The sequence below is a fragment of the Molothrus aeneus genome, chromosome 1 (genome assembly GCF_037042795.1).
Source record: "Molothrus aeneus isolate 106 chromosome 1, BPBGC_Maene_1.0, whole genome shotgun sequence".
NCBI lineage: Eukaryota > Metazoa > Chordata > Aves > Passeriformes > Icteridae > Molothrus > Molothrus aeneus.
In genome coordinates, this window is record NC_089646.1 from 6,369,796 (window position 1) to 6,387,651 (window position 17,856).

The window sequence follows — 17,856 nt, forward strand, 5'->3', positions numbered from 1 at the left end:
ATGTGCTTCAAGAACACTGAAGCAAGTCACTGAGTTTCCACAGTGGTTGAGAAGTTCCCAGAAGCCTGGGATCACCACAAAAACATTGTTCTGTTTGTCAAGGCCAGCTTTTAGAAGTGGCAGAGAAGCAGAAGAACAAGAAAAGCAAAATTACTCTTGGGGCTGGATTTCAGCAAAGTGTCACATAAGAGAAATTCTCAGCACCCCTCAGAAATGGAAACAGCCAACAGGGTAAATCATCTACAAGAAAAGGTAGTTATCTGCAGCAAAAGAGGAAAAAAATTATTATATGAGGGAAAACAATCTAAAAATATTACATTCTAGCAATGTAAGCTGTGATGGCTGAAAGCTAAACCATTTGAACTGACCAACCAGAGGCTTGATCCAGACTGCAAAGTATGGAAGGCGAGCAGGGGTTACCCAAAGAATTCACTCAGACTTCTTTTGCCTTGCACATCACATAGTGCTTTTGACCTACACAAAATAAGCTTAAAGTAATAAAGAGGTAAGATTCTTTGGTGCAGACATTATTTTGTACCAAATTTGCACAGGAGTATAAAATTTCAAGCCACATGGAATGAGGACTACAGTCACCTTCAGAGAAGGTTGTTAGGGAAATCCTCCTCACAGAACAGTGATGCCCTGGTATCAGATGAGTGAATGCTCTGCCTATTTTCCTTTGCCATTTGTTTGGCCATTTCAATTTGCATTGAAATGCAAATTTAACATGAGGGTTAACATGAGGTCAAGATTTCACCAAAACCAAAATCATAGTGGTTACATGAAAAATCATCAACCCAGGAGAAGAAAAATCCAAATTAGTCCCTTTCTCCTAAAGAGGAGGTTCTAAACTGGCCTGGCATTGATGACAACACCAAGACCAGATAGTTTAGTTCTCTAAAACGTTGGTCTTTTTTCCCCTCAGCCCCTAACCTGCCTGCAGCAGTCTGGGGATCAAGGTAATAGAAATGAGGATAAAACAAATTATTTGTTCAAAGTCCTGCTTTGGCTTTTTGTGGCTTTAGATGTACATCCTTCACTGCACTGCTCTGTGATCTGTGGTGGGAGCTCAACTCCAAAGGAAAAGCAAGTTGCAAAACAAAAAGGTCCCCCCAGGATCACACACAGCAGTATTCAGCTCAATTACTTATTAAAGCACCGACACAGCATAGATTTTTTTTCAGTACATTACTTATTCAATCAGAGCTCCAACTCTCTCAGACTGATCCCTTAAGAAAAAACAAACATCTTTCCCTGTTTGTTTCCAGCTGCATCACAAAAGACTTGAGTCTGCAAAGAAAACTGTTTGTCTTTGGGTTGTTGTACAGCAAGAGCTTGTGGGTGAATCCAGTTAAGCTCTGATTGACTGCTGAGAGCACAGGGCCATCGAGCTGGGAAAGGTGTTTGGATTTTTCCAGGTAACTCCATGACCCACCTCCAATCTAGAGCAGATTTACCTGTGTGGCACAGGAGCTGCAGGCAAGACAGCGAGGAACAATCTCTTTGTGGCAATCAAGGGTTTGGGGTTTTTTTAGAGGAGGTGAGATCAATTTTCCATCAAGTTATTCTAGACTGGGAATTGTTCATCAGATATTTAAACACAGAAGCTGAACTTTCATCTAGGCAAGATGGGCATGCTGTGTTGCTCACCTTGAAGAACAATAAGGTCCCCTGTGGAGGAGGGAGGGAATCAACCTCCATCAAATATTTCAAGGCAGAAGCTGTTGCCTCGCCTTTAGGTTTCTCTTAGCTAAGCTGTTAAGTTGTAGAATCACCGAAGTTGGAAAACAGCTCCACGATCATCGAGTCCAGCTGATGCCACAACACCACCTTTGCTCCAGACAACCAGAGTACCAGAAGGTAGAGAAGCTGGCAAAAAGCCCACATGGTTTTGGAAACCAAAGGGCACCAGATCCTTCCATCACTTTTTTTAAAGGGATGTAAGAGCAAGAACCTGTGTTTCCTTGGTGAGCTGTTGTGCTTTCCTAGAAGGACAAAAATAAAAGAGTAGTAGAAGTCTTACAGCAGAATTTCTTCAAAGGACTTTTCAAGAGGGAGATTTATTGAGTCTTATTCTATCAGACACTAGTCAGTGAACATGTGCAACTTGGGTGAGCTGAAAAAAAAAGCTTGTCTATAAATTCTTGTACTCCAGACACTGTTCCTCAGAGGCCAGCCCTAATAAACCCATCATCACAGCAATACTATAATTCAGTGGTGGCTCACTCTTCAGACCCTGCATCTTTTCTCAGGGGCTCCTGCAGCAAACACACTGTGCATCAGCTGCCCTGAGGACACAGTGCTTTAGTGCTAATGTGGGACATGTCAGAGAGCCCCAGCCCAGCCCAACAGGCAAAGAAGTGTCTCCTCTCTCTATCCAGAGAAGAGCTCAAGCCCAGAAAGTAGTTAAATCATCCAGACAATATCCTACAAGCACCACAAAATACTTTGCTAGGAGCCAAGATATTAACTAGAAATGTTCTACAATGTTCTATGAGCTGGGAAATGGGATCTTTAATCTTCCCCAGCTGAGTAAGAAACTGATCTTGAGCCTTGCATTTCACAAGCAAATAAAGCCAGAAAGCTACAGGAGACAATAATCATCTCACCCTGACAAAACGAATGAGCTACTCAAGAAATTGTCACCAAAACTGCACAAAGCTGAAAGATGTAGAGAAGCCAGAGTTACTGAATGCTTTCCTTTCCTCAGTCCTCACCAACAAGACTAGACCTCAGGAATCTCTGACCCAGGAGAGCAGGGTAAATGAATGTCAGGGGGAAGACCTTTCTTTGCTCATCAAGGGTCTGGAGAATGTCTCCTACAAGGAAAGGGTGAGGAACTGGAGCTGTTTCAGCCTTGACATAGATCAGGCTTTCCTTCAGGCTCTGCTCAGTGGCACCCACAATGGGACAAGAGGAATGGGCAGAAACTGATGCCCAGAAAGTTCCACCTGAACCTGAGGAAGAACCTCTTTACTGGGCAGTGACCAAGCACTGGATCAGATCACTCAGAGAGGGTGTGGAGTCTCCCTCACTGGAGATATTCCAGAACCATCTGGACACAATCCTGTGCTGTGTGCCTTGGGTTAACCCTCTTGGAGCAGGGAGGTGGGATGAGATGATCCCTGTGGCCCCTTCCAACCTGACCCATTCTGTGGTTCTGTGACCTCTCCAAACCCCTTCCCTTTGTGGTTAACTTTGACATCAAGCCAACCACTAACCTGGCAGAACTTCAGGCTAATGATGATGGCAATGCTGCTTAAACTGGCAGGCACTGTTTAACTTGCATTCATTAATCCTTCTGTATTTCTCTACAGCCTTGCTCAATGACAAAGCAACTGCTGACAGTGGAGGCCTGCAAGAAGTATTATATGCTTTAGCACTGTACCTCTGGACCCAGAATAATAAGCACATAGAGATAGATGTGAATTTCTAATGCCACCTTTTAAAGCAATTGCTTAAAAGAATTCTGCTTTAGCAACTCGGAAATTTAATTCCTGACCTTCCTGAGTAATCATGCTAATATCAGGAGAAGTTGTAATTATTCAGTCATGAAGAAAAGAAGGTACTGTTTGTACTCAAAAGTGGAGCACTTAAATATAAAAGAGAGACCAAAAGAGGAATGTGAGCATTCCCTGGCCACTCCAGAGGTGAGTCATAGTAAGGGGTTCCCACTCTCAACAGGATGTGGCAGGGACAGGGAGAGTGCTCCTATGCCTCCAGAATGTGAAGAATATGAACTTGAGTCATCCAGCTCCAGCAGGGCACAATCCAGCTCTCAGTCAATAAAGAGATCCTCTACTCTCTACAATTCCCTGGCTTATTCCCAAGACACATTACAGCTTCTACAGGAAGGGAAGAGAGGCTTCAGTCACTTTCATTAAACAATCTTCTTTATTCCCAGGAGAAATTTTATCCTAAGGGAAAGATACCAGCTCCACAGAATGCAGTAAAGTGTTCTCACTTGCACAGGGATGTTCATTCAAATTCTGCAACTTCCATACATCTTTGCAGAAAGATCTCCTAGCTCACATTTTCTAAGATTTTTTCAGCTAGAGGCTACTTAATCTGGACTAAAATGTTTGAAGTGAAGCAGTAGCAACAGAGCAAGACAATCAAGCTGTTCTACTCAAGATCTCCAAGAAAGAAATGGGATATTGGGAGTGTAAGAAAAAAAATTATCTTTCTGCCCTGTTTGGAGCAGAGCATGACACAGAATTTCACAGCCATGACAAGGAGGAGGAAGAAAGAGAGTAACCCCAAGTTAGTGTGCAGAGGGACTGACCCTGCTTTCTGAAGCAGAAAGGAGGTGTATGAAACTTCCCATGTTTGGTCTCTTTCTTTTTTTACAAAACTGATGTCAAGTAAAACATTGCGCAGTGGTGTCTGTATCACAAAGATCTCTGTGCTTTCAACAATCTGTAAACCCCTGCCATATCATGCTTTATCACACAACAGGCTTTCCATAGTATCATGTGACAAGAATTTCCCTTCTCAGAGGATCCCAGGGAGTCTTTAAAGACTTTAATCAGCCTCCTCCATATATTAAAGAAGATGGGATTAAGTCAGTGTGCTTATGCTTTCTGTGTGGGCAAAGATATAAACATCTCCAAGTCACAGATGAAAAGAAAGATAGTCTCAACATTTAGTCAAGAGAAACTGAGGAATTGAGATACTTTGCTAGACAGGTATGCAGAGGCTGGCATGCCAAACACATGGAATCAAAGCTGACAGAGATGGGTAGAGTGACTCACATAGACGAGGAACTTGACTTTGTCACCCAGCTCTCCGAAACAGCAAGCACAGTCTGAAAAGTACCTAAGAAAAATTGAGGCCACAAACACACAGAGCAATATGATGCTTTTAAAATCAGGTTTTCAATCACAATGTAATTTTTTCCCCACCAACACACTCAAACACAGACATTTAAAAATTATTTGTCTACAAAGAGGAACGAAATGATTTAAACAGCTCCAGTAAATTCTGAGCAAATCTCTTCTGATCTTCTCCTTGGGAGTCTGCTCAGACAGCATATAAATTTTATTTGCTTCTATTTCACAAGACAAGAAGAGGCTGGGTTGTAGATAACCTTCTGTTCAAGCTCAGCATATCTTTTCAGAAGTGGACGATAGAGCTGAAAAGGAAAAAGAAATAAATATGTCTCATTGAAAAATTAGATTTTTAAATTACACTGTAGTTAAAAAGCATCTTCAGACATGAAAAATGCAGCATCTTCACAGGTACCTGAAGGTTTGGGCTGTTTTTTCCCCAATTTGCTCATGAAAACGCTGCAGAATTTTCCCTCTTTGAATGTCACAGTCCTTTTTACCATCGCCTTTACAGCTTAATTTTATGACATGCACAGGTTGTTCTTATTGTGACTGGGTTCTTGCAATAAGCAGAAGCCATTACTTCCAGCAGAAGCAGCTCAGCTAAAGTCACCTCTCCCAGTGTGACATGCCCCCTCAGTAATAGCTGTGCTAATCACCCAGGCAGAACTCCTGTCCTTGCCTCCCTCCACTGCCCCAGGATGGATCACTGCCTCTGTCCCCTCCTCCTCTGCCTCACTAATCACCCCACTGCACCCTTCAGCACAGTCAGCTGGGCCCTCCTTGGCCAATGTGCTGACCAGGGCCTTCTAAAATGCACCTCACACTCCCTCTCAGACTCCTGTACCTGCTTGAGCTGCTTCTCTACTCCACATCTTTCACAGCCACATCCTTTCCCATCCACAGGCTGCTCCATGGCCATGTTCCTTGCTCCCCAGGCCCACAGGGACAAATGCAGACCCAGCTTTTAGCCACAGCTACACCAAGTATCTGAGTAGCTTGTTTGTAGTTTCCTAGCTAGAATTTTCCAGGAGTTTTTAGGTACAGTATTGTTACAACCATAAAAAGAAGAATCACGACTCAAATGTATTCAAAACCCCGGACTCAGACACATCCTGCACTTTCAGATATGGGTGAGATCCATGAGAAACCCTGAATAAATCTCTGCTCTGGCTCCAGCCAAAAACTGTACTTCACCTAGATCTTGGAGATGCACCTTTCTCCTTATCTCCTCCCTTATCTGTCCCTCTAATAAAACCAGCACTGTGACAAGCCATACCAGAACAGCTCTGCACATTTGCTGGCTCCAGCACAAAGAAGGGAATGGCAGGAGCCAGCACAGGGTCTGGTATAGGCTTGAGCAGTCCCTAGGAGGATGCCATAAGGTCACATCCCTGCCACAGTGAATCCTAGAGGCTGCCAGTCTGTCCACAAGCTCTCTGCACTGACTCATAATCAGGGCAGCCTCACTCCTGGCTCCAGGTTCAGAGAGGTTATAGAGCCATAATGAATCACAGCCAGCAAACTGAATTACTGCTCTCATCAGTAAGAGAGATCTAGCATTTCAATGTGGTTTATCCTTTTCAGCCAACAACAGTGTGTGTACAAGTATGAAAAATTCAGGAGGAAAATGTTTCAGGTGTAAACTATGGGGATGTAGTAGGAGACCAGCTTCTCCCTGGGCAGGTCTCTGTACTGTCCTGCAGTAGCCTCAGTGTCTGTAACAGCCACACCTTCCCAGAATAAAAAAAAAAAAACCCACAAAGTTTTCTCATCTAGGAAATAAAAACCAGTGGGTTTTTGTTTTCTGTTTCAACTGATGGCAAAGTACCCGGTTTTTATGTTTCCCTTCTGCTGAATGATAGTTTAAGATAGACCAGTGAAAACTGGATTTATCTCTTCATTCCCATTTCCACCTTCCACAACAGCAGGTGGAAGTGACTTAATGGACACATTCTGCAGATGGATCTAGTTTTGACCAACTCCTTCCTTTTTACAAACCAGATGTTATACAAATTAAAGTTTCATTTCTACATTTCTATAACAGATTAAGTATGAGAAGGGGTAGAAGAGAAGGAGCATCCACAGCAAGTGGAAGAGACACTGTTTGTTAGCTAAGATATCAGAAAATGGTTTTTAAAGCCATCTCACAGTGACTGAGTCTTACAGTGTCTTCCACTGATTAAAGCAGAGAATCCTACTCACTCCTGCCTCTGCAACAGACTCATTCAGTGACCCCAGGTCAGGCATTTAACATGTGTGTGCCCCAGCTCCTCTTCTCCACAGGACAGTGATACTGAGATCCTGGAGGTTTATGCAGATTTATGGGGTTAGAAAATAAAATGCACCACTATTATGAAATGTCACATTACTCAGCATGGTATTTTTAACTAACTACATGAGGGCCTGGAGGGCCCAGAGAAGTACACATATATAATCTTTTCATATTCCCAAAGAACATGAAAATATTGCTCCCATTTCTGGTAAATATGCACATCAGAGTAAACAAAACATTGAGCAGGCAACTATGGCTATGCTGGGAGTATCAGTATTTCAAATAAAACCAGCTCCTCTATTCACTGAAGCATCTGTAATGAAGACTGGCTATTTCTTATTTCACTATTCTGTAAATTTGATAAGTGCTAAGTGCTTCTCAGCAAAGATTCAGCACAGCAAAGCTGCATTGGTAAGTGCAGCTTACAAAATACACACATTTACCAGAAGGCTGAGAAGTATTATTGTTAATACATCACTCTAAATTAAAATGTATCAAAATAAATGAACAACCACATTTACTGACACAGTTTCTTTTCCTGTGTATTGGACTTAAGCACTTAGTTTGCTAATTGAGAAAATTCAGGCATTTGCAATAAGCTTCTCAGCCATTGGTGTAAATGAATCCTGCATTATGGACCGTATGAAAAAAATTGCAAATAGTCAAGAATACTTCCTGTACTCTATTCCTGCTCTTTGGGGTAAAAAGCTGTGCAGTTCAGAGGGATAAGCAAAGCCTTAAATTCCTCCTCCTCAGGGAATTTGGCTGTAATACCACCAGTACATCATAGCTGATAAGTGCAGCAGTACCACAGGCTTTTCACAAGCAGTATTTTTCATGCCAGCTGAGGCCTGGAACAGTGCAGCTCCCATGAAACACAGAGAAAATCCAAACAGCACCAGCCCAGAGCATGGCCTGAGTGTGCACCCAGGTGTGTCTGTGGAAGGTGATTCTCCACGTCTGTCATGACTAAAGTGCCTCCACAGAACCTTGGGCAACTCCTCCTGTGCAGTTCTGGGAGTCTCTTTCCTGAGGCAATTACAGAGATGCATTCTTATAATTGAGGTCCAAAGGGAATAAAGGACTCTCAGTAATGCATAAAAACCCAAGGACATAAATTCCCTCTCTGCCATAGCCTCAAACCTAATCTATCAAACCATGATATTTAATAAAAGTAATTACATGTATCACAACACAAACCTTATTATTGTCCATAATTTAATTGTCCTTGCTTAATTATGGCCCTTTCTCCAGCTTATCTTTATAGCTTACTCCACAATGATGACAGTACTCTGACTGTTTCATTTACAAACCCTAAACTTCTCTCCTGGGACAATTTGGTCACATTCTGACAGTCCCACAACTAAAGAAAATGCTAATGATTAATAATACATAATAAAAGGGAATAATTTAACTTGCCCTCTCTGAAAACTGCATTTGTACAATGCTACCTTGTTCTCTAGAGCAAATCAAATGTTTCATCCTGTTACTACATCTCACCACATTACCAGCCTATGTACTCAACTGGGCTTTTACTGTTTAGATTGTCCCTGCCACCTTCTAAGAGCAAAAGCAGCTACAAATTATTACTACAAGTGACAATCCACATGGATTCCTCCTGTCTCCTGCAATGCTCTCTTAGCCAATCACTGGAGCAATTCAAAATTTACAAATCACAGAGATGATGCTGATGATTATCTAATTTTAATCTACCCGAGTACATTTAATCTACCCTGAATAGATTAAAATTAATCAGTCTCTCACAAACACTTGCTACTTTTGATATGTTCCTTTTTTTAAAAAAACCAAAGTCAAATTAGTCATAGAGATTTGCTCAAGAAATCAAGGGTTCTTTTATTTTTCAAATCATAGCAGTTGTTCATTATTCTTAACAGAGAAAGAATACTCATAAAGCAGAAACAATAAAACAGTGTTCTGAAATACTCTGAAGACTTCTCCAAGGAACCACACCTGAAACAATTACATTCTTTACTTCAGATATCTATTCTGCAAGCCCATCTTAATCAGTTTAAAAAATTATTGGCTACACAAATCACCTTAATCAAACTTCTATCAATACCTATTATATTTTTGTGGTTGTATTATTATTACCTACTTTGCACTAAATAACCAACCTAAACCAATTCTAGAAAACAACCTCCCCCCTCCAAAATCTAACTCAACAAAATACAATTATTTTAAATCAATAAATAGGTCATTATAACCTTCCTGGGTAATAGGGTCATTTCTATAAATCCACCCACTTACAAGGCAATTCACCAAAGTCAAGAAAACCTGTTAGGTTTACATTTTCCCTTCCTGAATTTTTGCAAGATTAATACATCTCAGCAGAGTCAATAATGCAATCAAAAATCACACATCCAGAGGTAGTGAGCTGCCCTATGCCTTCTCCCTGCAAAACCCCACAGGACAATATCACAACCAATCTGGCACTGTCACATAGCTTATATAAACACAAGTGACCAACTCCCAGACAATCATGTTCCCTCTCATGTTTTATTTTTGCTTAATTAACCAACTAGCCAACCATCCCTGTTTTAATAGATTACTAAAATAGATCTGAATTCTAATGCTGAAATAACAGATTATTTCTGTCTGTTAACATCTATTTATTGCTCTAGAATCTCCTGGTTATTTTTGTCATGCTTAGTGGTTCTGATTAATCTTTTTCCTCGGGGAAAAGAGGAGGCCCCAAAGAGGTGAAATGACTCTTTAATTTTTGCTATGCTGGAAAAAAAAAGGAAGAAGGATTAATCAGATTAACCCAGAGATGACTGACTTGAGCTAGTCTAGTTGAGTGAGTGACCAAGGAGTACCACCACAGTGGTTCCCACCAGAACACCTCATGACCCATTTGGGTATTGACAGAATTAGAAACAAGCTCAGATTAATACCATTATCCTACAAAAATACTGGGAAATCAGGTTCAGCTAAGAGACTTGGGGTCATACCCACAGAGAGGGATTCATCCTCTTTGAAATGGTCTCTTCAAGGCACCATGGTCTGCTGCAGGACAGAGTCACATTGTTGCCAGGCAAGTTGGAACTTTTGAGACTTCAGTTTCCACTAACTACTGATTCATGGCCCACCACAAGCCCTGTGTTCCCTATCTTGTGACTTTATTCTATTTTACCTGCCCATCAGTTTAATTGAACTAGAAGAGCTGCTTTGTGTGCCCTGCCCTTGCTTTTTAAAATCACATTCATTATCACAAATGATCCCTCAGAAATCAAAGAGAAGCTTTTTGCATTTTTGGTTCCTGGAAACCCCTGCTGTGGGCATAGGCCTTGGCAAGGAAGGAGAAGCTACATCAAACTGTTCCATCTGACCTCTGTCTATAGGAGGTTTTCCTCTCTCCAATGATCTAACACATTGTCTCCAACCTATACCAGGAAGAAAGGATAAAACCAGAGCAGATTGCTGTGTTATGACCTGTTTTTTCTCCACCCTGCCAAGATCTAGCTGTAGCTGTCCAAAAAATGTAAAGAAGTGGTTGGGGGAATTTCACATTGGTGAGCCAGACTCTTTCAGAAGAGCTCCTCAGCAAGACAGGACTTAACCTCAGGATGACTTTGAAGTTTATAAAAAGAACTATCATTTAAGTGAAAGGCTCTAACCTCAACAGAATGAAATTGGATGGACAGGGAGATGCAGCTCTGTATGAAACAGAATCAAACTGACTCATTACATTATGAATTTTTGCTGCACTGTTCATGCTAGCACACTGTATTGCTGACAGGCCCTCTGGCTTTCTGCAGTTTCACAGCCATGAAACTAGCCAGGGAATCCACCATCAACTGCAAAATTATAAGGCAGGAAGAAAAAAGAAATGGTGTGGAATATGTAATTGCAAGAAGCTGATTTTAATGGAATGAAGCTGGAAAGCTAAGCTAAAGAGCAGGAATGGCTACTCCTTTCCATGGTGCTTGGCCACTGCCTCCCTGCCATTCATTCCTATCTACTGGGGCAACAATTCACCACTGTACATCATTTAAAACCAATAAAAGATATGTGCAAGGAGAGCCAGGTCTAACCATGTGGAAAAGGAAAGTATTGAGAAGGAGATAATTAACTCTTTTAGCTTCCAGGCCATTTTATGCAGAGAGCAAAGCAGAAAGAGGGAGCTGAATTCCCCAGTGATCTCTCCAGTTGGGTTTGCTTGGCCCCTGCAGGGGTGCAAGGTGCTTGCAAGGCCCCTGTGAGTGACAGCTGTATTCTCTGCCCTTGAGTTTTATAGCTGAAGCAGCACCAGGGGGTCAGAAGCAGGTCTCTGAGCACTCCCCACCTCCAGCCCAGCTTTTCAGCACACAGCATTTTGGGGAGAAACAGGGCAGCGACGTGAGGTTGAATCAGACACCAGGGAGCTGCTCCTGTGCTGTGCTCCCTGCAGAGAACTCCAGCTGCAACACACGTGGCACAGGCCACTGCTGTTAATTATTTTATCTTTTAAAATGAGGGGGGAAGGTTGAGTAAATGAGATCAGATCAATCAAGTTTAAATTATTCAATGTCTTAATATTTCTGAAGGGGACTTCTATTCGATTACCAAGCTCCTCCATCTCAGTTAATAATTAAATAATATGCTGGCAGGCACAATGCAGCATGATCATTTCTATTATTACTCATGATGATATCTGGTGCTCCTCTACACATGTAGCTGGGAGTTAGTAGTTTTGGCAGATCATTAATTTCCCAGTTTAAATAAAAGCTTTAAAACCTTGTTGCCTGTAGTTAGGCCACTTCCAAATCTCATAAATGGTAGAGTGTGTAAGGCTGTGCTGATGTAAAAGAAGCTTTTGCACAGCTGAAGACCTTGGTGAGATTCACCTTTGTTATTTAAACATGTGTTCTCCAGGAATCTTGCTATATTGTATTGTTTATTTATACTGTGCATTATATTTGAAAAGCTGTTGTAAACTAAAGCCTTTGGCTGGGTGTGAGACGTGCAGGGCTGCACTGGAGAGCCTGAGACAATGATTCCTTCCTTGGTTTTACAAGGGCTGGAATCACAGAGTTACCAGCAATGACTCTCTCCTCTGCTTTGTCTACGTGGGCCATAAAGCACAAACCTCACCTTCAGACGTGCCAAAACTCACAGGATGGGCACAGGACCAAAGAGCTGTGCCTACTGAATCCTCCCAGCTGCCATGGTTTCAGAGGAGCTACCAGTGATTACATACAATTGTGAGCACTGTTTACAGACAGGAAGGGGTTTTGGAGATGTTTTCCAAGAAGCCAGAAAGCACAATCACCACTCTTTTGTCCATGCTGCTTGCTGCAAACAAGTCCAGATTATTAATTTTTTCAGTATTATCAGTTACAACCTGAATGTCCTGTATTCAAATTCAATCTATTTTATATTTTTTTCTGTCCCTTAAGGAAGATATTCTGCTCTCTGATCACACCTTGTTAGGAAAAGTCATTCTCACAGACCTGGATGGTGGGATCAGATTATTGCATCATTACAACACCAAATACCCCTCAAAATCAAATCTGTCTTTACAACAAGGAATAAGAACTGTGTTACCAAGAGTTTCCTAAATTAATTTATTTTACCAGAAGAATTAGCAAACCACTACATTTTGAAGCAGACAGGAAATGAAAAGAAAAATGGTATTTCCAAACTTGCTCACCTCCTCAGCCCCTGGGGTGGGTGTAACAGCCAATCTGGGCTCTGGTGCTAATTTCACAACATCAGCCAAGGGCACATTCCTCTCAGCTACAAGTCCTGCAATAAGAATCACAATCGTGATCAATACAAAAAAACACCATAGGGGTGTGCCTTGACTCCCTGGCAAATTAATACATTATATTGATCTTCCCTGGTCAGGTCAGCATTCAGGATTGAAGGATAAATGGCAGAAGATCTTACATTCCTATGAGCTAGCCTGGGAAGTGGGGACTCTGTGATTGAGTTTTTGCCAATCACTCAATTTGTACCCTGGGAAACAGGTAAGCAGCAGAAATGCTACTCAACAATATCAGTAATTATTTATGGTTACAACAATACAGTAAACAGCAGTGAAAATAGGTGGAAGCAAGGGATTCAAGGACAAAATGTGACTAAACATAAAAATGAAGAGAAATGAAAACACTTAAGAAAATATGCTACAAATTATGAAATATATTTATATGTAAGGAAGCAGAATAATAGGGGAGTTCTGCTATGATAGCATTTTGCTTTGTGAGCAAATCACAAAGCATTTCAGGAGCTCCCTGCACACCTGCTAAGAACCCCAGGCTAACTGCAAAACACCCCAGATGCACATTGCAATATTATTAAAGAGCCTTTGCCATCAGCATTTCATTTATATTAGCAAGTCCCCATTTTTCCTCAATTCTTTTGCCTGGCCAAGAGTGAGGCAGCTGAAAGCATCAATCAAAAATGCCATTTAGGAACACACACAGCAAACACCCTGGGGCTTGGCTGGCAGAGGATGTGAGCCCAGGAGTCCCTGCATCAGCACAGCAGCCGAAATCCTTGCTAAACGCTCTGTCAGCCAAGCCTCCACAGCTCATATGCCAAGCTGGCAGAGGGAATACACATCTCACACACACACAAAATATCTGCACAAACTTTAATGGTGGCTCCACATTTCACATGCATTCGAGGGCAAGGAACCTGCCTGCAGCACTAAGTGCTGGGAGGCTTCTGAAGCTGAAGGGAAAGTTTAAAGTATAAAGTATAAAGAAAAACAGTTTGGAAACTCAACCCATAAGGTGCAAAAATGATCCCATTGTGGCATCAAATATAAAGATAATCCAAGTGTTTCCACTGTCCTGCAAAAGCCTGCTTGGCCTGACAGAACCCTTGTGCCTTTTCTGGAGATAAAGAGGAGAGCATGCTGTGTGCATTAAACACACCAATTCAGGTTTTGGTCGTGCAATTTTCTGTGCTGTTTTCAGATGCAAGAGATCGTGTAGTCTTTAGATGCTATAATGTGACAGCAGAATTTGCTTCTAAAATTAAAACTTGGCTGATTTTTTCTGATGGTTGGTGCTATCTTTTCCATGCCTGTTGCAATCCCATGGTGTTACATGAAGTTTTAGAAAAGTTACCCATGTCTCAAGGCCCAAATCCTAAAGATTCAAATTTAAAAAACTGAGGCTAACTGAAGTTGACCTAAACAAGGACTTCCACACTCCTTTAATTGTTTAGTTGTAAGATACTAGAAACCATTTTAAAATATATGCATAAAAATTCATGGTTGGGATTAAAATTTTAAATAGCTGATGGCCCATCCTTGACACACACCCACATGCATTAATTAATAAGTTCATTAACATGTAAATCCTGGGGCTTGGACTCATATTACAGTGAGTGGTGTAGTACAACAGGCAAGATGACTGGCCAACCTAAGAGTATCCTAAGATTCCTGCTTTTACAAGAGAAAGTGCATGGAGCCCAGGACACCTTGCAAATCATTCAACTTGATGTTTAAAAGCTGGAAGATAAATATAGATTTAATATTGGCCAGCAGTATTATAGGTCTTGTTGTCCCTGCCCTCAATGATCATCTTTGCTGGGATCAACCTTTTGTTTGGTTTAGCCATTTCAGCATCCAGTTTACAGCCCAGTCCCCAAACTGGGGCAGCAGGCTGCACCAGCACCTTCAGTTGGCTGTATTCTTCCATGGATGTAACAACGCAACATGTGAAGGTCCTAGACCTTCCTTGGACAGTGCCAATACTTCCCACACCCCATCCCTTGGTTGAGAAGCAGCCACCAGGCTTGGAATTACAATGTAAATTATATTCTCTGCCCTAATCCAAGTGTACTAAGAGCAAACATCCCTCTTTGACCTGTATGACCTTCCAGTCAGATGTGCACAGCTTTACTCCCCCCTCATGCCCAGTAACATTAATCCCAAGTATTATCCAAGTGAAATTAAATTCCCTGACTGCTCACAAGAGTCTCCTGGCAGCCTTACCATGGATTGCTCTGTAAGCACTTCCCAGACAAGCAGAGTTGGCCGTGTCAATGGTGAACACGGGTGCGTTGAACACGTCGGACAGGACCTGAGGGGCATCAAAGCATCCGTGAAACACAAAGGGAAAGGAAAAATCCTTCATCACTGCTCAGGAAAACAAGCAGCTGTCCCAAGCCCCAGCCAAGCACTCAGGAACCCGTGGAAAGAAGCACTGCAGGCAACAGTGAGGCCTGAACCTGTCACACCACAGGGTATTGGTAATTCTGAGCTACAGATGTAACTTTAGCCAGGAAATAAAGTCCCATTTCTCTCCAGATCTCCTGGTTACAGTCCAGAGGAGCCCTGGTTCAAGCATCATTCCTCAAAAGCTCAGACAGTCAGCCCATGCTAAAGGCTTATGTCAGGGCAAGGAGAGCTGCTCAGGAGCCCACAGCTGGAGCCTGTTTGCTGCCATCCTGTTAAGGCTGATTTAAGTGGGAAGGAAAGAGAGAAGAGGAAGGAAGGAAAGAGAGAAGAACCAGTCACAGCTCCTCAGTTCTAAACTTGGATAAAACCAAACCTCCAGCAACATGAAGGCCTGCTAAGCCTTTCTTCATCTCCACCATTCCCATCCTATTATGGTCAGCAGGGAGAACGCCACAGGAGCTGATTACACAGTCTCCAAATTTACCAGTTTTCCTGTTTTTAAGGCAATCTTAGCTATGAAGATATATTGAGACATTTGGCTTGAGTAGTACAAATAAAATTTTACAGGCAAAGAAATTATTATGGTATCCAACAGATACTAAAGTTATTCGACCACACATCGTTCTGCATTGAAATCAACACCATCAGCACCTCACATCTGCTCTTCCCCACAGTTTAGGTTTAGGAAAATAATACAGAATGGGAAAAATTAAGATATATTTGGATAGGGGCATAGGGGGTTTAATAATTCCTTTCCAAAAACATTGTCAACAAATGCTTTCCATTTTGGTTTCATCACTTCTAGGACTGCAAGTGCCCCTCAGGCTGAGCAATGCAAGAAGCAGGAAGCAATTCAGATGTCAGTTGAGTCTAAAATAAAGCCAGAATGTCCAGAATTCCAAACCATTTGGATTAGTGCAAGACAACCCTGATCCTGGAATTTATAACCCTGCTGGGGATGGACCCCAGGGCTCCATAAAAGAAGACTAAGAAATTCAATCCATATCACCTATAGAAATATATAGTACCTGCTATTTCTAAAGGATTTTTCTTTCTCTGAAATTTTGTGGAGACTCTTCAAATCAAAACCTTTGAAAATCACTGATTTTCACAATTTAAATGAAAGTGGCTGTTTGCTAACTAGAACCCAGTGGAAGCCTGAGCTTATACACTTAAAACTGCTTCCGGTAAGACAGAAAAGTCAGGTTTGGCTAATTTCATTTGCAAGCAAGCATTGAGCAGCACGTGAGCTTCAATGCTAGAGAACAAATGAAAAATAAATCATGGTAATCTATTAAAAAGTACTCTGGAAATGGTAAGGTCACAGAGCTCTAGTCCCACTGCCCATCCTACCAGCCAATGCTACCACTTTGTTTCAACACATTCCCCACCTATATCTTCACCTCATCTCTAGCAAGAATTTCTTAAGTTTAAATTGTACAATCTTTTGGACAACAATTTTTTTTTTGTATCTCTGAGAAGTCTCATACAATGCAGCTCTACTCTACACTGATTGCAAAGTGCTGCAATACTACAAATAACATTTTAATAATTTAGCAAATAACATTTTTTTACCACGATTATAAAATAAAAATGATTCAAAGTTCATATATTTGGTAAGTCATTTGGAACTGTGGTATCTCTCACAAATAACTTAAAAAGAAACTGTTTGAGGTACTACTGCTTAAGATAATTCACTGTGTTCCATGTGGCAATTAATCAAGCACCACCTATGTTATAAAAAGCTTCCTGGAACTGTGGAGAAAGCTGCCCTACTAAATTTTTTTAACAGATTTTCCTAAGTTGTCTCCTTTGTGGTGTAAAATATAGGAGTTCATGAACGTTGATTAATTAAATGATAGTCCTTTGTAGCCCTGAAACAAATTATCCAAAATTGACCATGATAAGGGTGGAAGCTGTTATTCTTTATGCAGCTGATATGGTTTCTGAGGTTTTGATTAAATTAAAAAGAAAGATCCAATTAACCAGTGATTGAATTAAGTGAATGACACTGTATTGATCATATTATTTTAAGGCACTTCTAATGAGTTTTAAAACCAGCTGAATTGTTATACGTGAAGATCAAGCACCCCAGCCACCAGTCTCCCAATCCCATGATTTTTCAGCTGTGTCTGTCACCAAATTATGTATTTTAAGAACATTTGTTTCTCTGCCTTCATTGCACAGCAAGGAGATCCTCCTGGCACCCAAACTGAAATACAGCTTTAAAAACAAACTCATCTGTAAATCCAATATTTCCTGATGTACCCTTAGCAGAATTACTCCTGTAAAGACCAATGTTTTAAGCAATTAACCAATCAGTTAATTTTCCAATGTCACATTCTTAGGCAAAGTAACCAAAGCAGATGAAGAGAAGTGACATCTGCAGGCAAAACATGCCAAATTTGCTGCTCCCCAATCAGCTCTACAGGCAGCAGTTACACACACATGTGGTTTAGATGCCTTAGGAGAACACAGATCTTTTTCTCTTTTGCTCTTCCATTTAATCCAGCTCAGGTTTTGTGGAGCAGAGAATTGCCTGCAATTGTCAAAGAGAATGGTGTGCAGCTGAGGCTGGCCCTGACTCTCTGGAGCTGATGGGAAGGGAGTGGAAT

At 41.4% G+C, this 17,856-nt stretch overlaps 1 protein-coding gene across 1 annotated transcript in view; it reads right to left on the minus strand.

Annotated features, from left to right (window-relative positions):
- Positions 1 to 4,858: 4,858 nt before the first annotated feature.
- The window catches only part of XYLB (xylulokinase), an 82,727-nt gene continuing 69,729 nt past the window's right edge, over positions 4,859 to 17,856 (minus strand). The window contains exons 17-19 of the mRNA XM_066550821.1: positions 15,056 to 15,143; positions 12,758 to 12,852; positions 4,859 to 5,134 (exon numbers count right to left, since the gene is read on the minus strand). Coding sequence (XP_066406918.1) covers positions 5,051 to 5,134; positions 12,758 to 12,852; positions 15,056 to 15,143 — 267 coding nt within the window. The 3' untranslated portion in view covers positions 4,859 to 5,050. The remainder of the gene's footprint in view (positions 5,135 to 12,757; positions 12,853 to 15,055; positions 15,144 to 17,856) is intronic.